This window comes from Mustela nigripes, chromosome 8 (assembly GCF_022355385.1).
Source record: "Mustela nigripes isolate SB6536 chromosome 8, MUSNIG.SB6536, whole genome shotgun sequence".
NCBI lineage: Eukaryota > Metazoa > Chordata > Mammalia > Carnivora > Mustelidae > Mustela > Mustela nigripes.
In genome coordinates, this window is record NC_081564.1 from 29,475,896 (window position 1) to 29,497,835 (window position 21,940).

Below are 21,940 nucleotides of genomic sequence, written 5' to 3' on the forward strand. Positions count from 1 at the left end.
CAGGAGCAGGGCTGGGCCCCTGACCTCCTCCCCACCCTGCCCAGGGATGTGGGGGAGCACCTCAGAGCAGCCCCCTGGATTCTGCATCCTGGCTCTACCCCACCAGCATCCTCACCAATGAGGTCCTTGTTGCGCCGGTCCAGGGAAAGGTTGCGTAGGGCGATGGCGACAGCACGCACCACCTTGTCAGTCTCGGACTGCAGCAGCTCCACGAGCACCGGAAGGCCACGTTCCTTGCGCACCGTGGCACGGATGTAGGTGGCCCACTGTGGCAGTGGAGCGGGGAGGGTGCTCAGCATGCTGAGTCCCGCCCACAGGCCTAGACTCTCCTACCTGAGTCCTGACTGTTCCCTCTGGCTGGACCCTCCTCCCCGGCAGGACAAAGCCCTAACCAAGCATCTCAACTCTACCTCCACCTTGCAGCCTTTGTGCTGCGAACCTCCCCGGACTTTGGGGAGGCACCATGTCCCATGTGGTCCCCCCCACCACCAAGACTGGGCAAAGGCAGAGGCCGGCACCGATGGGGTACCTAGGATTCTCTGTGTCCCCTCCCTGCCATATTCGGCCTCTCACCATCCAGTTGCCAGCGCTGAGGTTCTGTAGGGCGCCAGCAGCAGCCTCCAGGGTGTTAAAGTTCCGGCTCTCCGTGAGGAGGGAGAGGTAGAGACGTACCACCTCGGGCTGATACAGCAGCTCAAAGCCTGGGCACAGAGCACCCACCGCCCACAGTCACCCAGGCCCCCCCATTACCCCCTCTTCCCCTCCTCCCATCAATGCCCCCAGGGAAAGAGTCAGCTGGGGCCAGGGATGGGTATGTGCAGTCAGGGAAAATTTAACCACATGTTCACCCCTTATGAGCCACCCAAGGGAGAAAGAATTCTCATTTCATGGAAGAACAGAGACTCAGTGAGGAGGCAGGGGCTCTAAGCCAGGTCATTGTTCCCTTGACCCTGCTGCCAAAGAAATGGTATTGGACCTGCCTGGTATCCAGAGCATCCAGGAGGCCTGGGGTAGGGAGGGAGGTGGTAACCTGGGCCGCTCTCCTAGCAATAGGACTCAAACTCCTTAACAACAGGGCCAGCCCTCCTGGGTAGATAGGCCGTGCAACTAACTGGGGGGGAGGAGCCCTAGCAGTGAGACCCATCCTCCCTAGTAACATGGCCCTATTCTCTCCTATGTAACTTAGGCTGTTACCAGTGCACATCCCTAGCAACAGGGCCCGCCTTCTCAGTCCGCACCCCGCTCAACCACTCCTGGTTCCCCATCAGTTGAGGCCCTGGCCCCCCAGTGCGGCAAAGTTGCCCCAAGGTACTCCAGAGAGGAGGAGCTGAACAGCCTTTCAGTTGTCCTGTACCCAGACATTATTCCTCCTCTCCTATCCTCCCACTCCACATCTTCTCACCCCCTCCCCATTCCTCATGCCTCACAGTCCCTCCACTCCAGCTCTGCTGGGCTTCCTTTCCTCAGATGCTCCAAGTGCGTCTACCACTCAGGGTATTTACCCCTGAAGGCATTTGCCGGCACTGGTTCCTCTGTGTGTGATGTTTTCCCCTAGATCCCATGGCTGGGGTCTTCCACCCTGCTTGGGGGTATCTGGGCTTGCAGGGTGGGCCGTGGCCTGGGGCTCACCAGGGCAGAGCTGTCTTACTGAGGCTAGATTCCCAGTGTACAGAACAGCACCAGCACACAGAAGGACTGCAACAGACACAGGGGACGAGAAGACAAACCACTCTGCCTCCTGCACGATCAGCCTCCCTACTAGACCTGACAGCCCACCTCAGCTCCTAAACCCCCGGAGTGAACATGAGCCCCTCAGCTGACACCAGAGGTCCTGCCTAACTGGTCTCTGCCCTTCAGTGAAGGCCTTACTCTATCCCCTCTAGTTGTTTCACATGCTGTGTGACCTGGTAAATGCCTGACCTCTCTGTGCCTCTGTCTCCCACCCTGCCTGGAGTGACCCACGGGACTGACCCTGATTCTGAACCCACAGCAGGTACCCAGGGACTGGACAGCCTTCTTGGGGGGGCACACCTGTGGACTGTTTCCCCATGGGATCCCCAAGGCCCTTCAAGCCTGCTTGGTAGCACAAAGCCTTGCTACCTGGATGGGCCTGGGCTTAATTCTCCCGCTGTCCACTCACCTTTGGCAGCCTCGGTTCGCTTGGGAAGGTCCAGTGTGTCAAAGTTCCGGTCCATGTCACCATCCTTCTTCCCTGGAACAGAGAAGTGGCGGAGGTGAGCTCACTAGCTCACAGTCACCCTCTTCTCAAATAAGGGAGCATCTTCTCCTCTGAAAGGCAGCAGAGCCGAGTTCAGATGATCTGGGCTCCCTATTCTGCCCAGCCTCACGGGGACTTTGTGTGGTCCCTTTAAGCCACATATCACCTCATTCCCAGGGGCAGACTTTGTTCCCTGGGGCCTGTGGGGACATATACACCCAGACCCCGCGCCCCCCCCCTTGACTCTCCCTGTTCCAGCTCCAGGCCCAGCCCTGCCTGGGTAGCTGGGTCTGAGGTTACAGAGAACAGCCCGTTGGCCTCCCAGTGAGTCCAGGGCTGACATTCCTGCCGTTGCCATGTCCACACAGTTGTCATGGAGATGGCTGCCCAGGAAAGGGCCTGGGGATGGGGCAGGGCCTTGAGGCTGGACCGCCCTGCAGTTGTCATAGCGATGACTGCCTGGACAACAGGGTGGGCGGCACCTCCCTGGTGCCCACTGCACCCACTGGGCCTGGACAGCAGGACAAACAGGGACTCACCTTGGTGGAACCACTCCTCTGGGCGGCCGGAGGAAGCACAGGAGAGAGGAGACGAGCCTGAGTGGGCAGCACCCCCCCACCATGCCCTCCTAGGCGGCCTCAACTTCCCAATGCATACCCTGGGTTGAACAGATAGGTCGGGGAACTCCACCCCCATCACTGGGGAGGGCTGAGTGCCCGCAAGTGGAACAAGAAAGGAGAGGCCTGGGTTCAGAACAGGTCCACACAGGGTGGGTGGGGGGCGGGGGGAGCGGGGAGGAGGTCAAGGCAGTGCACAGATGCAACTCAGCAGGTGCCTGAGAATGTGGATCCCGGAACCTGCACCCAGCGAATGCCGGGTAGGATGGCGTGAAGGCAGGGTGGGGTACTGCCTCCAGGCCATCTCAAGGTCTTCAGGTGCTCTGTGAATGCCAGGAGGCAGCATCGACTTCAGTACTTTCCAAACAGGGGCCCAAAGAACTCTTCCTGGGGCTGAGGGACTGAGTCCAGGCAGCAGCAGGGACAACCATGTAGGTTCACCCCTGCCCTCCACGGGGGACCCCAGAGTGCAGATGAGGGACAGCTGGCCTGTCAGTTGGATGACCCTACAGCCTTCCCGGCTCCCTGCTTCCCCACCTGCCCATCACGAGCTGACCAGGTGGTCTCTGGCTTCCGGGATGTCCGCAGGTATGGTGCCCCTTCAACCTGGGGTAGCAGGGGGAGTCCTAGAGTGCAGTACCCCAGTCCCTCCCACACACCTTTGGCCTTCTTGCCACCGAAACAGCCGGCGTCATCCCTCCTCCGGCGCTGAGAACCCGCAGCACCGCCCGGGGGCCCTGGCTCAGCCTCCTGGTACCTGTCGGCCCCAGGCACCTCCTTGTGCACATGGTAGGACAGGTTCCGCATGATACACACACAGTTCTCCACCGACTGCGGGGAGAGGAAAAATGGTGGAGAAGGGCCAGGTGAGCATAGAGACTGCCCACCCTTCCCAGGGAAGCCTGGCCACAGTCAGTGTGCAAAGAGGGAGCTGAGGGTGCAAAGACAGGGAGACCAAAGCCAGGGGGCCTACAGGGGTGAGGGCTCCCAGGGAGGGACTGAGGAAGGAAAAATGTGGAGAACACACTATGGGTAGGAGCTGGTGGGGGACTTCATAGCATGTCCACTTCGGAGTGGCCGCTTCGGTGTGGCCCATGCCCAGGGCACTGCCCCAGACTGCATGCCTACTTCTCCTGTGCTGCCCCAATAGTTCAGGGCCCCCTGGGCCCAGTACCTGCTCCATTTCCCTAACCCTTTGGAGGAGGCTATGAGACTCACCCAGCTGAGACCTGCTAGGGACATCAGCCCTGCCCCCTGCCCCACCCACCTTGTTGTCCGTGTCCTTTCTGCCCACTGCGGACTGCAAGGCGTGCAACAGGGCATCCACCAGCCCCTCACATTCCCGGAGCCGCCGCCGGGCCTCTGCGCCATCCGAACTCACGTTCCTGGGTGGCCAAGAGCAAGCCTGGTAACCCCTGGCTCCCACGGGGATTTCCCAGCCCCTCCCCCACACCAGGCCTTGGGGTCAGGTCTTCATCTGTAAGAACAGCACTGACATCAGCCTGTTAGGGCTATTGACAGTGTCCCAACCACTGCGACCCTAGGAGGGAGCCCTGGCCTGGCATCTGTGTGGAGCTTGGGGCCTTTTCTGATGCCCAGCAGAATTGGAAGGGTCCAGAGTCCTGAATGCACACACAGGTAATTCTGCTCCCCCTGCCCCAGTGGCAGTTCTGAGTTCAACCTTACCCTGAGAGGAGGACCCCAGAGGGCCACAGGGCTACATCCTGATGGACAGGCAGGGCCATGGGAACCCAGGATCCCCTGTGGGGACTCTGTTGTGATGGCCAGGGTTGGAGGACTGGGGCTGAGGTCACCAGGATGTGCAATGAGGCCTCTGAGGCAGACGGAAGATGAGGGTCCTGGCTCCCCCTAACCTGGCTGTCACGGTGATAGGAATGTGGGTAGAAGCTGAGCAGGGCTGGAGACATGGAGTCCTACATGAGAGCGTGGCAGACCTTGTCCAGAGGCTGCCCCTGGGGCTGAGTACAGCCCCATCAGGCCCCATTCTCCGGACTTGGGCAGGAACTGTGACATTAGCTAGGAGGCTCCTGAGACTTGGGTGGCTAATTGCCTTCCAGATTATACAGGACATGAGTACATTCCCAGGTCTGTGTACAGGCTCTGGTGCCTGGCTCCTGCCTCCTTGACCAAGAACGGTCCTGGGTGGCTGCAGAGAAGAGTGCCCGAGCCCAGCACCCACCCACACCTCAAGCAGCCCGATGTGTTCTTGAAGACTGTCGTCCACTCAGCATCCCTTGGCTTGGAATCCTCATTGGGCTCGCGCTCCCAGCCCGAGTGGGGCACAATGACCTCGTGGGTCAGCGTCTGCAGGCCGTGGTCAATGATGACCATCTTCAGGGGCTCATAGGATGACAGGTTCCAGAGTGTGCCTGCAGGGTGCCATCAACCAGCCCGTGCTCACCACACAAGCAGTGACCTTCCATCCTCCCCAGGAGACCTCACTCAGGACATGCCCCAGAAGGCAGGAAGATAACAAAAGCCATGAGAGGTCCTGGGTGCCCACCCTGGTCCAGGCAAGTTACCTAACAGTAGCTACCTACTGGGAGGAAGCACGGGGTGGGGCGGGGGACACAGAGGAAAGGCTGGCAGGGAGCCCGTGGCTGGACAAGCAGGTACATTCTCTTCCCCCATCCTTTCCAAACCCGGGGGTGGGGGGGGGCAGGTGGCACTACTGCTCCACTGGCCCCACCTAAAGGTGGTCACATGACCCTACCTGGCTAATTGGGTCCCATAAGGCACCATCCCCCAGCACCAGCCCCATTGGAGGGTGGGACCAGGCTAGACCTAGAATATGGGGATTGAGAGGGTGGGGGCAGAAGATGGAAAGGGAATGTGCCTGAGAGTCCACAGGTAGAGAGACTGGGGACCTCAGTCTAAGCCTAACGCCTACTCCCAGCAGCTGAACTCCTGACTGAATGGGTGGGTGGTGGTGGGGAGGGTCTTTCCCTGGAGCCTCACTCTCCTCTCCCTGAGGGATGGGGGGAGGCCAGGCGTCACTCACCGGTGACGAGCTCTCGGACCTCGTTATCCCGGGCAGCCCGCAGCAGGCGCACCAGGGCAGGCACACCACCGCAGTCCCGGATGGCAGCCTTGTTGTCCGTGTCCCGGCCATAAGAGAGGTTCCGCAGTGCCCCACAGGCCCGCCGCCGCACCTCTGCCCTCGGGTGGTCCAGCAGAGCCACGAGCAAGGGCAGGCCCCGCAGCTGCCGCACGCGTCGCTTGACGCCTTCATTCTCGAAGCACAGGTGCTGCAGGTAGGCAGCCGCATTGGCTTTCACAGGGTCCACGGGGTGTCGCAGCATAGCCAAGACCTCTGGCAGCTCGGGGTCCCGCCAACGCGGCTCCTTACGGGCACTGTCGACTGAGGGCGACCGCCGTACCACTCTGTCCAGACTGCCCAGGCTGCCCCGTTCCGGCTGGGCCAGGGGGGCCGTCGCAGCTGGAAACGGGGGCCGCTCCTCCATCAGCTCACCGCCATCATCTGCCACATCCTCATAGGGCCTGTGCAGGCAGGCAGGGCACAGGAATATCTCAGCACTGCCTGAGGATGTCCACTCCAAGGCCACCCACCATTATCTTCATTATCGTGGACCACGAACCCATGAAAGGTGGGGATAGGTCTACAGTATTCGTATGGCGTCCCAAGTACCGAGTGGGTGCGGCGAGTCACACCCCAGGCCAGCAAGAACTGACTCACAGCCAGCAACTTAGCCAAACACCAGCCAGTGGTTATCGGGGCTTGGATCCCCCTAAGATGGGGAGCTCACTCACTCCCATCACCATACAGCATTCCCCAATTGGGAGTTAAATGCATTTCTATGAAACATCTATCTGTGACTGGGATCCTGCTTTCCCGTGAGAACCATCTCTGTGACATGAGATCTGCCAGGATGTGGGGGCAGGAGGTGACCCTCCCTGCACACAGCCATCCTGGTGGGACCATATAAGGGGCATTCAGGCCCCCAGTCCCCCAGAGTACAAGATGCCTTTGTGGGATGTCACCAGCAAACCTACTTCCTAGAGCAGGGATTGAGGCTAGGAGGGGTCAGGTGTCTTGCCTGTGGTCACCCAGCATAATTCACACTGAGGCTGTGATCATGTTCTCACTCTACAGATGGAAAAACTGAGGGCTGAGGTGACAGAACCAGAGTCGATGCTGGGAAGAGCTTGATAGCCTAGTTCTGGTTGCTTCTGTACACAGGGGCAATTGAGGCCTGGGGAAAGGCTGGAGCCTCAGACTCAGAGAAAATGCTCTGAACCTCTTGTGTTCCTACCTTCATGGTCATCTGTCTGGAGCAGGGACAGTGGGTGTTGGGCATGGTCACTGACTTCCCTAATCCTCCAGACTTCTAGGGAGGGTGCCTGGTGCAACTTCCACTATCCAGAAGCTTCCCTTGCTGCTGTCCTTGAATTGAAGCTGATTGAAACCAGTGTGTAACTAACTAACTTAGCCCCTGCAGCTAAGACCTCCTGCAGAGGACTCTCTGCTGGGGGAATGGAACACAGACTTCCCAGAGGCGGTGGCCAGATTGAGGGTCCTCACCTGGTTCGAAGGCCACGCCCACACTCAGGCCTCCTCCTTGTGGCAGTACCGTAGTCAGGCTCCAGCTCCGGGCCACCCTCATCGTCAGCAGCCAGACTGCGGGTGTCATCCTCTAAGCCGTATGGCTCTGCCTGGAAGCGCTCCGGCTGGGAGCGACCAGCTGGCGGCACAGGCTCAGGGCCTGCAGGGAAGGCCTCACGTCGGCCAGGCAGTGTGAAGCAGCCATCGACGGGGCCTGGGCCAAGGGGGCCACGTGTGGGCCGCACACCCAGCCCCCGGGAGAGACTGCCATAGCTGGGGACATCACGGGGCTCAGGGCCATCGGTAAAGCTGCCCGCACTGCTGAGGTAGGCGCGGGAAAGTGTGGCTGCCGGACCGCCCCCGCGCAACAGGAAGTGCCGGTCCAGCGGGCCGTCTGCAAAGGGGCCTAGCGGGGGGCCTCCATCCAGCAGGGGTAGGCCATCTGGGCCTACGGGTACTTGGCGCACTGTCCTCGTAGTCACTGTCTTGACCGTCTTGGTGACCTGGTGGGGAAGTGGGTGGCCGGTGGGCAGGCTGGGCAGCCTGAGAGACCCAGACACCAGCCCAATTGGTGCCCTGGGAGGCCCCTCTGTACATGCAACAACCGTGGCTACATGGCCTACTTGTCCACTGCCTGGGCCTGGCCATACCTTGGTCTCAGTGCGCCGAGTCGTGCCATCTTCTGATGTGACAATGGACACATGGGAGGTAGGGGTGCCAGGGTCCTCCTCTACTGTCACGGTCTCCTCCAGCACCTCGGGCGCCTCTGGCATTGTGGCCAGTGAGGCCTGGCTGCCCGGGCTCTGCTCCTAGGTGGGGTGGGGTGGGGTGAGGGGTTGTCAGTGGGAGGACCCACAGCTTGCTGGCCCTAGAGTGTGGATGCTAGTGCTGGCCTAGAGGCCGGGAGGGCCTTCTTCCCACCCCTGGAACCACAGGCCCCAGAGCCTATCTTAGCCCTAGCCCATTCCTGCCTCTGAATGCCATGGGGCTGACTGATCCTGCTGCCCTATTTCATGGGGGTCTTTGGGGCTTGACCTCCCCCAGTCCTGGTGCCTCCCTGAGCTGAGCTCCAAGGCCTAGCTGCTACAGGTTCCTGGTGGCCCAAGGAGGTTGGTGGGACCTGGAGCTTGGACTCTGGACACAGCTCCCTACCCCCGGCTGGGCCTCCCTGTGTCCTGGGCCTCTTCCCAAGAAACCCTGAATGCAGAGGCCTCGGGGAGCAGCTTCAACACCACTCACTGACTCCCCAGGGCCACACCCAGGCCCCCACTGCTCCCAAGGCCAGCCAGACGCCCTCGCAGGACGGAAATACCCAGTTCTCAGAATGCCCAAAATACCCTTGCTCCTTCCGGCCTGGACACTCTTGGGGTGTTGAGTGGGCAAAGCCTCGCCCGACCTCATTTGGGCCAGCATTTGGCGCTCCCTGTTGAGGTGCTGGGTGTTTTCTCAGAACCCTGAGGCGGTGATTCAGGCCAGGTGTCCCCAGTTAGTCCTTGATGGGAGCCCTGGTGTCCCCTCTCCATATACCTCCCTCCAAGATCTCCCCAACTGCAGCTTCGGGATGACCGTGGTGGAATTCCAGGCAAGACAACTCTGGACAGAGGCCTTTTTAAGGCCCTACACCTAGGGCCAGACTTGCCAATGGGAAAGCAGAGGCTCCATAACAGAGCTGAACTGACTGTGCTGACTGGCAAAGGGGGCTGAGAGCTGAAGTCCATCTACCCCTGGGCCTCTGACAGCACGGGTCCCCATAGCATGCCAACGTCCCAGGATTAGCATCTGACCAGCATGGATAGGGGCTGAAACCCAAGCTGCCGTGGGCAGGCAAGCAGGAACACATTCCTGGGCAGCGGGGGGCAGCGGGGGCCAGGTCAGCAGGAGGACAGGCCCTGCTCTGTGGCCCAGATGCTGTGCCTTGAGGAATGGGTCCCCTGTCTGGGCCCCCAGGCCTCTGAGGCCCTATCCAGAAACAGAGCTGAGGCCCAAGGAAGGCCACAACCCTATCTGCCCACCACCAGAGCCCTACTCTGCTCCTGGCTCCTGGGTGTGGGAGGTTTGTATGCCTAGATGCCCAGGGCTGCCCTGGGGCTGGCTTCCCAAGGTTCTTGGGGTGCAGAGTCTCCTCAGGTTGGGTCCTGCCCTGATAAAACGCTTAAGCCCCCAACTGCACACAGTGCTGATTCTGGACCCCCGCAAACTCTTCAGAGGTCCAGATATAGGCCTGCACCATGTTAGGACAGGCGTATGCCCTGGGCTCTGGAGACACAGGAACGAAGCCCCAGAATGCAGCCTCTGCTCCCAGAAGCAGGACCAAAGAGAACAACAGTATGTGATTTCATAGAAAGGAAAACAGGCCTGACAGAAGGGAGCGGCTTAGCCAGGACTCCACAAACCACTGACAGGGGATCTCAGGCATCCACAGGGAAGGCCATTTTGCAAGGCCTTCCAGCTAACACCTCACCCCTTGTGGGCCGCAGCCTTGGCTGCCACTCAATTTGGGGTTGTAGGTGGAAAGCGTGATGGGGACGTGGCCAGGAAGGAGGAATGATGTTCCCTGAGGAGGAGGAGGAAGCTGAGACCCTGAATAGGGACGTGTGGCTGGGCTGCCAGGGTAGGCGGCCTGGGCTCTTCTCTGAAGGCCCTGGGAGCCGGGACAGTTCCAGACCAGAAGATTCAGGGAGAGCCTGTCACTGGTGTCTCGCCTGCCTCACCTGTATTTAGCAACTGTGGGAGCAAATGTGTGTCAGGTGCTGAGCTCTCTCTCTTGGGCCCTGGGGGGCCAGGCATGGAGGGGCCTAGGGCCACAGCCTTTTGGCTGCAAGTGGAGGGGAGGAGTGAGGAGCAAGATGGACAAGAGGGGACCAGAGCACTGCCAGGAGGACGTGGCCCTGAGAGTGGAGAGAAGAGCCTCCAACTCCCCAGTTAGGGGCTGGGTGTGATAAGGGAGGAGGAGGAGGAAGCACACCTCAGACTCCAATGCTACCGTGACTCAGTTTATTCTCATTCTAGCCTGTGATGAGGGTCTGACACAGTGTAGCACAGGGGATGAAGAGATGGGGGTCCAGAAGAGCCAGGACCCCCCACCCCACCCCACCCCACCACAATGCCTGGCAACCTCACAGCATCACCCACCAATGCCCAGTCCAGGCAGCCCGGTAGTGGGATCCTGAGGCCCCAAGAGCCCCCACTGGCAAATGACCTCAGGGAGCTAAAAACAGGCGATGACTTCACCCAGGCAGGCGGGCAGGCAGGAGTGTGAGTCAGCCGGTGATCACAGGAAGGCCCGGCCCCCGTTACACACGCCTGGGCACACATGCAGATAAGTAACTGGACATGTGTGCATGTACCTGGTGCTTCCAACAGGGACACGTGCACAGACACAGGTGTGTGTGTAAGCACCCAGCCTGGCCTACGGGCCCAAGCGTGTCCATCTGCATGCTGTCCTAACAGTCCCCGGTACACAGGGCCTGCTGACCCCAGAGGGACTTGCATGTGCCAACACATCTCCGTCACCTCCTCCTATCTCCCACCCCTGTGACCAGACTACTTGGACACTCCCTCAACCACCCACTCCGGGTGGTCTCAGAGCTGGCAGCAGAGTAGGGAACCAAAGCCTGTGGTGGGGAAAGGCCCAAGGTCAAAACACGGTTCAGGCCTCTGCAACATCTTTGGGGTGGTGGCATGGGTCTGTGGAATGATGACTGGCAAACAGATGGCACTCAACAGAGGCAGCTGACTGGGGTGCCTGCATCTTCATCCTACCTCAAAACTCTGCTCTAGGGCCACATGTCTACCTACCTGGGAAGGCAGAACCCAGAGACCCCTGGCCATGCAGCTCAGGGCCCCTCTGCACCCCATACATGAACACCAGCCTGGACCCATAACCCCCAGCCCTTTGCATCCCACATCAAATCCTGTCAACTATCTCTTATCACCCTTCCCCACCCCTAGCTGCATTCTTGCCCCTCTTCCTGGGACCACTGACCTATCTCCCATCACCTTCCTCCACAGCCCAAACTGTCCCCATGGCACTCCCATCCATGGTCTACCCGGTCCAAGGTCTATAGGCCTGGCCCAGAGTGGGGCTGCTATCCAGACCCGGGGTTTCCCAGGAGCTCCCTTGAACTTGTGGAAGGGGCCTGGCCCAAGACTCCAAGTCTGAGGCCAGAGTGGCCAGTACTCAGAAAGGTAAACCCAACCAGCCACCACTGCTCTCAAGAGGGTCCCCAGAGGCACAGAGAGAGGGCCATAGGCCCTGTCACACACCTGGGGCTCAGCTTCCTCATATGGAAACAGAAGGCACCCAGGATATCACAGCCAAAGGACAAGCGGGATAGTGCCAGTCCCGGACACCTTGGTGGCTGGACCTAAGGAACATGGGGAGTAGAATACAAGATGTGGGCCAACGTACAGAGGGGCCACCACTCTTGTGGGCTGCAAAGGCCCACAACCACATCCGAGGTACGTGTGGGAATGGCAGAGGGAGGGGATGGGAAAACAAGCCAAGTCATAATGGGGAAGGGGGGTTGGACTGGGGTCCCAGAGGCATGGATCAATGTCACCAACCGCACTTCACAGATGAGCACCCATGGTGTGTATTGTGAAGAGCAAACCACAAGCCAGGTGCCCCACCCTGCCCATGGTCCCACCGCACACTCAGAGAATGGGTTAAGGTAGGATCCCACACTTGGCTCCCACAATCCCGTCCTGGCCCACAAAGGGCACAAGACAGCCGGCACTGAATAAATGAATGGAGGGATGAAGGGATGAACATGTCCCCCTACCGCCTACACCCCAGCACTGCCATCCCTGATAGAGTCCAAGACAATCCATGCTGGCATCTCTCATCAGAGGGCAAGCTCTTGGCCACTACAGTTGTCCTCTCCTGATGTCCAGAGCCTCTACCCAGCCCAGGCAGATGGGGGGCTCATCACCTCACCAGGGCAGCAGGCCACCTACCAGGGCTTGCAGTCCATACTGAGTGGCCAAGACACCATGGGGCAGTGGGTGCCCAGCAGCCTGGGGAAGCGAGGCTGTGGGGAATAGCAGGGCTGGCTGTCACCCACTGCAGTTTCTCCAAGCCCAAGCCACATCCATCAGCTACATAGTGGCCCCAGCTGCCCCCAGCTGCCCCTTACATCATGGGACAATTAGTAGGTCGACCCTAGGGGCCATACCAAAGTTGCATAGCAGGCACAAACTCAGCTGCCAGGAAGAGGCAGGCGGCCCCCAAACACAAGGGGCCTGGGGCAGTTGTTCCTCCAGCCTCAGTTTCCCTGCCTGTTACCGCACCCCAAATCCTCTGAGCACGGAGGCGCTGGATGCCCAAATGCCTCCCTCCCGCTCCTTCCCAGCATTGGGAGGCTGACTGACCGGGTTTTCCTCGGAGACCCACCCCCCCCCCACACACCGCCTCTGCACATGGGCAGGGCCCTCTTCCACCCCTCCCCTCACGTGCGCTGCCTCGGCAGACAGGGCTTCCATTAAAGCTCCGGAAGCTCCTTCGCAGGTCCCCAGAGTCGGAGCCCGCGCTGAGAGTGTAGAGGGGAGGGGGTGCCCACCGAGACCCCAGGGAGCTAGAGGCCTAGCCCGGCTGCCCTCTCCGGACTCGGCATCCCTCCTGCAGAGGGGCTGCTCAGGAAGGCCCTCACCCACCACATGCGACCCAGGCACCTGTCCTGGGCGCTGCCCTGGGGTGCACCCACCCCGATCCTGTTCCTCGCTTCCCGGCGCCTAGTCGCACCGCCCGGGGCGCCCGCGACGGGTCCCCAGAAACCCCGAGGCCCCGCCCCGCGCCTTGCACACCCCCCCGGGCGGCGCGCTCACTCCGCCGCCCCGCCCGCCCCGGGGCAGAACGCGCCGGCCCAAAGCGCAGACAATAGCCTCCTCCGGCCGGCGGCTCCGCGGAACAAAAGCGGGTCCTCCCGGGAAGGCCGGTGCCCCGCCCTCTGCCGCCTGGCCCCCGGGACGGTGCCCCCACGCCTGGGACCAAGTTCCCTCCAACCTGTCTGAGTTCGGCCGGCATCGGGCCGGGCTCGGGGAGGGGGGGCGGCGCGGGCCGGTAAGGACGACGGAGGCGGTGGCGGCAGCTGAACCGGGCTCGGCTCCGGCGCCTCGGCCGCTCGGGCTCGGGCTCGGCGGACTCGCTCCCCGCGGGGGCGGATCTGGCGGCGGTCACGGCGAGCAGCCAATGGAGCTGGGCCGCGCCCAGGCGGGGCGGGGCGGGGGCCAGCGGGGTGGTGGGGCGGGAGCCGGAGGGGCGGGGCGAGGTCCCGCCCCCCACCCCCAACCCCGCGCTGGGAGCAGCTCAGCTGCCAGAGCTGGGCCGAGGTCGCCCCTAACTCCCCAGCAGCCGGCCTGGACTCCTCGTTCCCCCACTTCCCCGGCGGGGCTGATATTTTCCCGCCGAGTGACTTTGGCTGAGTCCTGTTTCCCAGGCCTCATTTTACCTCCAATAAAAAACTCACAGGCCTCTCCCCCTGCAGAGTTAGGGAAACTGAGTTCTGGCCGAGCTGGGGCCAGGGCAGCCATCCTCTTTGACACAGGCTGCTCACCTGGACTGCGAGAAACTTTGCCCTGCTGTGAAATGAGGGCTGATCAGAGAGTAGTTACAGCGATGTTCAGCATGACAAGGGCTCTCAAGTGACCCAGATAGGGCCCCAGGCCCTTGCCCAAACCCCAGCATAGCCCCCCCCCCCCCAAATTAAGTGCCTCAACAAAGTTCAGCTGGGGCCTGCCAGATGGACCTGGCACTGATCCACTTTGTCTTGGGTTCTCCCCATCAAGACACAGAGGCTCAGGGTTTCCCCCACACTCTTAGGGGTGTCAGAGCAGATCAAATAGGTGAGAGTGGTTGTGGGGTGCTCAGCAGTTGGGTGACTCTGGGTGAATGCTCCCAACGCCAAGAGGGCCACAGACCCTCTCTCCTCCATACTTCTGATGCACTCAGAAGCCGATGGGGGTGTGGGGGAGTGATGTCACAGTGGCTGGTTGGTTAATCAGGACTTTTCCAAACCAGGCAGGAATGAAGGTACAGCCACGCCCCAGAGAGTCTGGTGGTGCTGGATGGAAATGCAGACCCAGAAGGGCTGGGCTGGGCTCTGGAGCCTTCTTGGGTCATACCCCACAAAGGCAAGCCAACAGCTCTTGTATCACAGATAAGGAAACTAGGCTCTGAGATGAATAAGGGAAAGGGGCAGTGCAAGGAGGTTCCATGGGTCTGGCAAGAGAGGAAGGCTCCTGGCTTCCTGCCCCCCTTCTGCTTTGCCCCAGACCCCATGCAGAAAATCCAGCCCCCCCCCCCCACGCCCCGGGGCTACCCTTCTTGCACGCAGCCAGCATGCTCAGGCACCTCTGAGTGTTGGCTACATGTCCTTCCAAGCCTTCGTTTCCCCCATCTGCACAGGGTTGAGTTGCCCTGACCACTGGCCCCATTATCTTCCATCCTTGGCAACCCCACAGGGAGCCACCTGGAACAGGGACAGCAGCAAGAGGACTGGACCACTGCCCTGAGGGAACTTACATTTCAGCTGCTTCTGCCTTCTCCCTAATTTCACCAGATGCTAGTACCCCAGCCACAAACCCACCTCAGCCTAACCTGGGGCTGGCCAGGTCCCTAAAGACATCTCCCCAGCCACACACACAAACACACACACTGCTTGAAGGCTGGCCCTGCTCTAGCCAAGTGTTTGGAGCCGGGAGCTCTTCCTGCTGGAGGATTAAAGGAAGGTGGCCAGGACAGCGCTGCAGCCTGGGGAACACAGCAGTAGCCCCTGGCCTCTCAACCCCTTACCCCTCTCAACCCCACTTAGTCCCAGTGACCCGCCTCGCCACTGGCCCTGAGCTTCACAGACCCCAGCTCTAACCCTGAAGACCAGCTCCAGGCAGCCCTGGGCCCAGCAGGTAGGTCACTAGGCATCTCCTGCTGAGACAAATCTGGGAAGCAGTTCTGGGATCAGGGCTGCTAGCCCTGGTCAGCGGATGTGGCCCCGCCTCCCCCAATGTCCCATCAGACCTGCCAGTCCACCCCCAGCCCTGGGAACACAGGCTCTCTCCAATCTTGCCCTGAGAAAACCATCTCCTCCCCAGAGACAGAAAACTAAGGATAGGCCAGGAGGACAGTGGGCGGGGAGAGGTCACAGCCTTAAGTCTTTAGTCCACAGGCCCCAAGAGGCCGGGGCAGCTCCAGGCTATGGGGGCACTGTGGGGGCACCGACCTTCAGCAGCGCCCTCTGGGTTGGAGGCTAAAGCCCTTTCCGGCCTGGGAGAGCTTGGAAGAGGGCCTGGCGCCTGAAGGATGGCCTTAAAGTCACTGACTGTCACTGTCCCCATGTGGCCCAGCTGGGCTATTCCACTCCCCACATCTGGGGGTGCAGGCCTCAGCCTCTGGGGTGCCTGAGATCCAGGGGATGGTGGGGGTGGGCTCTTGCACCTGGACCCACCTTGCCTCAGTCCTGGGCTCCTGAGAACTGGCTCCTTGGCCCACCTCAGCACCCAAGGCTTGGAAAGATAGTTTCCCAATGGTGGGGACTGCTGGTGCGTACGGGCCCTCTAGAGACACGTTTTTGGCTTTGACTGTATACCACGCTGGGTTGTGTAGGTGGATTGCCCACTGACAGATGAGACCATCAACGGTCTTGGGGGGGGGAAGGTCACGTGCCAGGTCCCCTGTCCCGACATGGGCTGCTGCTTTCTGAGCCCCACGTGCCCTGGCCAGGCAGAGTCAGGCCCAACTGAGTCAGTCTCAACGGAGACTGATACATTGCTCCCTCTCTCTCCAGCCATATAGGTACAGGTTGCCCCACGCTGCCAAGAGCCTGTCTGGTTGCCTAGAGTAGGGGCCCAGTGATGAGAGCAGGTGCTGGGGGATATACTGGGAGGAGGTCTGGCTGCCAGGTTTAGGAGAGCAATGGTGCTACTCCTGCTCAGGTAGCTGAGCCAGAGAAGCAGACCACAACTGGGAGAGCCCTCTAGGATCACCCTGTGAGGAGACTAAGTAGGTTGCGCCCCCTGCCACCAGCCTCTAGATCTGGTAGTTAGGAGGAGCAATAGTGGGAGGTCTGTAGAGTGGACTCCCACGCAGGGCCCTCCTTCTCCTGGCTCCTGTGATAGGAGCTCCTGTGATGTGCCTTGCCAGCCCCTGCCTTGTCCCTCAGTCAGTAATATGCACTGAAAAATCACACCGAACTCCAGGCCTCCCCCGTTTTCTTGTTTTGTCCCTCCTTCTCCATAAACCAGATGCTCTTGTGTTTCATCCGTAGGTTAGGTACTGGGATACAGTGGCCGGAAGGAGGAGTCCAGGCCATATGCTTAGGGCCTGGCCACAGAGCAGACAGGGCTTCACGCCTCTTGGGGCTGAGCAGGAGCCTGAGCCCAGTTTAAGGGCATTGGCTGGTGGAGAAACTGAGGCTCTAGGTAGCCCTCTGAGCCGTAGGCAGACCCCAGAGCCTTGCTCAAGTCTTCCCCTCGGGCTGACTCACTGATGCATGCGACAAAGGAGGATATCATGGCAAGCAGACTCCAGGGCTGGCAAAACCCTCAGTGTCACCAGAGTGACTGCTGAGCTGCCCAGAATAGACCTTGCCCAGCTACCTGGGCTCTGAGGACTCACTTGAGTGGAGGGTGCCATTTGGAGGGTTGGGCTATGTCCTGCCCATTCATCACAAAGTGCCCTGTACACCCAAGTGAGGCTTCCAGTCCCCTTGGGATCCCACTTTCCTCCCCTCTTCAGAGGCCCCAAGATATCTTGCAATAAGTCATCCAATACTGGCTTGTGGTCCACCAAGGCCCCTTGATTGTTCCCCTACTTGGCCATTTCCACCCTTCCAGAGTCATGGGGTGTTACCTGCAGGACCAGCTGTTGCCAGGCCATTGGCAGGGGCTGCCCACTGCCCATACCACCACTGCCCATGCTGGGCTGCTGGGCACGCTCCAGCTGCAGGGCAACATGGCGCCGCTCCTGCTCCAGAGCTCGCGTCAGTCGCTCAAAGCGGGCCTCCTGCTCTTTCACCGAGGCCAGGATGCTGGCAGCTGAGTGCATGTTGCAGTCCTCCATGACCAGGATGCCAGCAGGCTGCAGGCAAAGCAGAGCAAGGTCAAGGTGGAGCCAGGACAGAGGCCTAGAGAGGCCATCATAGGCCTCTTGCCCAACCCACTCACAGATCATATGACTCACTCCCAGACCAGAGCATCCAGCTCTTCAGAGAGAAGCTGCATTGATTAAATTCTAAATTAAAAGCCATTAATCCGAGACAGGCCGGAAGCAGCCAGCTCCCTCCTTGCAGAGTGTGGGGCTCTGAGTTGGGAGCCCCTGCTTCCTGCCAGGCCCAGCAGAACCACTGACCGCGAGCATCCAGGGCCCTCTGGGAAGGGAAGGGTAGGAAGAGCTGGTATGACCACCTCTCAGACCACGCAGGCCCTCTGCTGCCCACAGCGCATGCCGGTTCATCCCAACCTCATGGGGCCAGCACAGGCCCAACTCACAGAGGCAGTGCTCCGGCCCAGAGAAGGTAGGGCCCACAACAGCTCGTGTGGCAGAGCTGGTGCCCCCGTGGGGAGGGAGAGAGAAGGCACTCCACAGCCACCAAGCGGGCAGGACCCCTAGGCAGGTGAGGGGATGACAATGGCCTACAGACCAGCAGGTAGGCCTCCACTCACAGCCACACTGGCTGGGGACAAGAGTGCTATCTACCCGCATGACAGAGTAAAAATCTGGTTGAGATTCTGAACTCAGAAGCAGCCCATGCAGCTCATACTGGATAAGGAGGGAAGGTGGAGGGCAGGGCCCCAGGCATGTAAAGCCCCATCTGTAGGGAGAGCCCCAGGAGTGTGGGAAGGGGCAGCAGGGACTCAGCAGCTGCAGCCACACACCAGCACTCTCCTCGCTGCTGGCTCCCTGGCAGCCCAGCCTATGTGCTCTTCGTGAGCAACAAGAAGCAGGGGAAGGATATGGAGCACAGACCCGCTCACAACAACAGGCCAGCAGGTGGGGTGCGGGCCATGAGACCACATGGCTAGGCACTCGGGGTGTGGTGCGATGCCCAGCACTGCTCAGGGCCTCCTCCTGGCCCAGCCCACACCAGCCTGCTGAGGCGGACTCGACCGGCCCCAGGGCCCCTTCACAGCACAGGGCCTGAACTTAGAGACATGGTGCAGTAGGCAATACTCTCAGAGGGCCAGCTGCAAGAACAGAACCCTAGAAAGGAGGGGTCGGTGCTGGGCCTGGCCACTGGTACCAACTGAGCCAGGGACAGGGTTGGGGGGCATGTGTGGACACAGAGTTCAAGACACCATGGAGCCCAGCCCACTCTGAAGCTGGGGAAACCAGGCCCCATGAAGCAAGAGGCCAGCATAGGTCCCAGAAGCTAAGCTTCATTTTCCTCAACACCTGCCACACAAAGAAAACTGTCAGCGTGATCCAGCAGAGGGGCAGCAAGTCAGCATGTTGGGCTGGGAGAGGCGGTGACCATCTTGGGGGGAGGGGAGGCGTTTGGGTGGCAGAGGGGTTGAGGAAAGTATAGACTGGGTTCTGGGGCCAGCAAGGAGTAAGGGACAAAGAGCATGGCATGTCCACTGCTGTGTGCACACAGCCTCCTGGGCATACCCACCGCTACCTGGGTAGGGGCCCCAGAAGCACGCACCCCCACAGCTGGTACCACCCAACAGTAGAGTAGGACTGAGCCTGGTGGCCCCAAGTAGGCACGGTGGGGTCTTCCTCCCTGGGGGGCAGCCCAAGGTGGGGCAGGGGATGGAGCTGGGTCACTCGAGTCCTTGGTCGCAAGGGTCTCAAGGCCCTGGGAGGCTGGGATCAGGACATCTGTGAGCCCTGTACCTAGGTGACTTTCCTCCTTCCTTGTGCCGAGACATGGGTTCCTGATTGACTTCAGGCTCCCCTTCAGACCAGGCCTAGGGGACAGCAGGGGACGGGCAGCCCCAGCCTCCAGCTCCACTGCCCTGGGCCTTCCAGCATGTTCCAGCTCTGGGGTCCAAGGAACCCCCCCATAAAGGGAGCCCACTTACTCTGGCTGGGGGCCAGCAAGAGGCCCAGAAATCTAAGGCTACAGGGAGCAACCCCACAATGACCTTCCCATTGCCCAGTTCTCTCAGCTGGAGCTAAATGACTGTGTGTCTCCCAGGAGACACCCCCAAACGCCAGCTGGCTTGGAGGAAGAATACCCTGTAGTCATCCATGAAGACCAAAGACTCTGGGTCTGGGGCCCAGGCTCTGTGCCCCAGCCCGAGGGTGCACCCCTCTCTCTGCCTGTAAGTGGGGAGGATGCTGGGCCTGTAGTCCACAGCCTCCTCACCTCAGTGGCCTTGAGGACAGGCCTAGGGTATGCAAGGTCCTAACGTGGTGGCCTTCCTGGTTCCGCGGTGTACGGCTGCGCATAGGAGTGTGTGTGGGCACAGGCGAGCCAAGCCAGTGCTCCAGAGGGCGGCTTTTCTGATGGTAACTCAAAATATTAAAACAATAAATATGTGATGACATGAAAAGCAAACTGTACATGAGTTTTTTAAAGATTTTATTTATTTGAGAGAGAGAGAGAGAAAGAGAGAGAGAGCACAAGTGCACACACACACAAGCAGGAGGGTAGGGGCAGGAGAGGGAGAAGCAGACTCCCTGCTGAGCAGGGAGCCTGATGGACAGACTCGGGGCTCTATCCCAGGACCCTGGGATCATGACCTGAGCCAAAGGCAGTTGCTTAATGGACTGAGATCCCCAGACACCCCTATGCATGAATTTTTAAGATGGACCATGAAACTTTAAAGACATCATCCCCAGGGGGACATCAGGGAGGGGCCCAATCCTGGGCAGGGCCTGAGGCCAGCAGGGAAGCACCATGCTTGTGGGGGTCTTTGCTGACCCTTGCTCTCCTCTCTGGCCAGGGTTACCACAGCTTCCATTCACCTGGCAAGGGCTCCACACTGCCCATCAGGCAGAGCCCTCACAACCCTCAGCCAGACCCCAGCTTTGGCTTTGGACTGGCTTTGCAGTCCCTGATGGAGGCTGCTTCTCACCACACCCGACAGCCCAGGAACCAACATGCAGTGGAGACCCAGTCTCACTGACCCCGGATAGGAATGAAGGCAGTGAACCTGGGGTAAACCTACCTTTGCTTGGACATCCCACCAGTGACCCCAGGTAGATAGATTGCTGAGTGGATGAAGGGATGAAAGGACAGGAGGCAAGATGGATGGGGAAATGGATAGGAGGGTGAGTAGGCAGGTGGTTGTGCGAGAGGATGGCAGTGGATGGAGTCAGATGGGCAGGTGAATGAGTAGGTTGGAAGTGGGTGGGTAGAGTCAGATGGGTGGATGAATGGGTGCGCGGGTAGATAAGAACAAGGCTCTGAAATGCTGCTAGGCAGGGGGAGCATGGAGCTTGAGCACTCTGTGGCACAACTGTGGCCAACACTTGGGTCTATCAGGAAAGCAAAGACACCACCAGAGGAGCTAGGGGAAGACGCTGATCCTTCCCCCAAAACCTAAACCCACATTTGACGTCTTCCTGCTGAACCAGACATTCTTCCTCACGAGGAGTCGAGCCAAACCCTGCTCCAGAAAATCAAATTATGGGGCCTGAGTCCAATCTGGGTTAAGGAATTAGAGGAATTTCCTAAGGGTCAGGCCGGCAGGGGGAGGCAGGCCGGAGGCCTGGGCTCCAGTCCCGACTCCTCGTCAGCCATCTGTTGGCCCACTGCCAGTTGTCCCCAAGAGCGGGAAGAGAGGACTGGCCACTGGTTGAAACCCATTCTGCTCCTCCCACCCCCCACCCACCACCCTCCACCTAGATAGGGAAGTGGTGTGAGCAGCAGAACCCTGGCCTGGTGGTTCCAAGGCCCTCTTTGCCCAGGAGGGCGTCATGTCTCCTACCCTCCACACTGCCAGCATGGAGACCTGCTCCAAACACTGCTGGCCAGGCTTCATGGGGGCCCATCTTTACCCTGTCACCCGTACTATGATCAGACAGTGCCCACAGCTGCAGGGATAGCCTCTGGTCAGCCCACAAGGATGGGCACTGGGCCACCGTTGGAGGTGGCCAGGGCCGGGGAGTTCACACAGGGCAGAGTCCACGTCTGTCCAAACCCAGCAGGACCGCAGTGCTGCTTGGAGGTCAGTGTAAGGCTGGGGTGTCTGGGCGGGACAAGGCTATTCTTACCCTCAAAGCAGTGGGACAAACTGCCAAGGAAAGACAGACCAGCTCAGCTTTATAAGAACAAAGCATTTCTGTACATCCTCGCAAAACAGCGTCACATGCTGTGGTTTAAGGTGGTTTTGTTTTTGAAGGGACACCATTTAGAGTAACATATGCGGAGAGCATTTCAGATGAAAGGCAATGGCTTTACTTCTAGACCTTGACTTCATCACGGCAGAAGCTGGTGAGGGGCGCCTAGGGAGGCATCACACCAGCCCCTCTACTGTTGTGCATTTGCAATTTTCCAAAATAGAAAGCAGGAGAAAAAGATATAAAGACAACGAAAAGACAATCAACACATGGACATCAAGTCTTTGTGACACCCA

At 60.0% G+C, this 21,940-nt stretch overlaps 1 protein-coding gene across 15 annotated transcripts in view; it reads right to left on the reverse strand.

Annotated features, from left to right (window-relative positions):
• The window catches only part of ARVCF (ARVCF delta catenin family member), a 76,631-nt gene that overhangs the window by 25,864 nt on the left and 28,827 nt on the right, over positions 1–21,940 (reverse strand). For 5 of the 15 annotated variants that reach the window (XM_059409091.1, XM_059409082.1, XM_059409092.1 and 2 more), the window contains exons 3-13: positions 17,265–17,492; positions 8,071–8,229; positions 7,400–7,923; positions 5,858–6,357; positions 5,036–5,225; positions 4,103–4,220; positions 3,495–3,666; positions 2,758–2,775; positions 2,141–2,212; positions 574–701; positions 116–266 (exon numbers count right to left, since the gene is read on the reverse strand). In XM_059409091.1, coding sequence (XP_059265074.1) covers positions 116–266; positions 574–701; positions 2,141–2,212; positions 2,758–2,775; positions 3,495–3,666; positions 4,103–4,220; positions 5,036–5,225; positions 5,858–6,357; positions 7,400–7,923; positions 8,071–8,229; positions 17,265–17,474 — 2,242 coding nt within the window. In that variant the 5' untranslated portion in view covers positions 17,475–17,492. Of the gene's footprint in view, positions 1–115; positions 267–573; positions 702–2,140; positions 2,213–2,757; positions 2,776–3,494; positions 3,667–4,102; positions 4,221–5,035; positions 5,226–5,857; positions 6,358–7,399; positions 7,924–8,070; positions 8,230–11,686; positions 11,788–13,424; positions 13,581–17,264; positions 17,493–21,940 lie in introns of those variants that run through there. The other 10 variants (XM_059409083.1, XM_059409089.1, XM_059409085.1 and 7 more) reach the window with 8 other exon arrangements.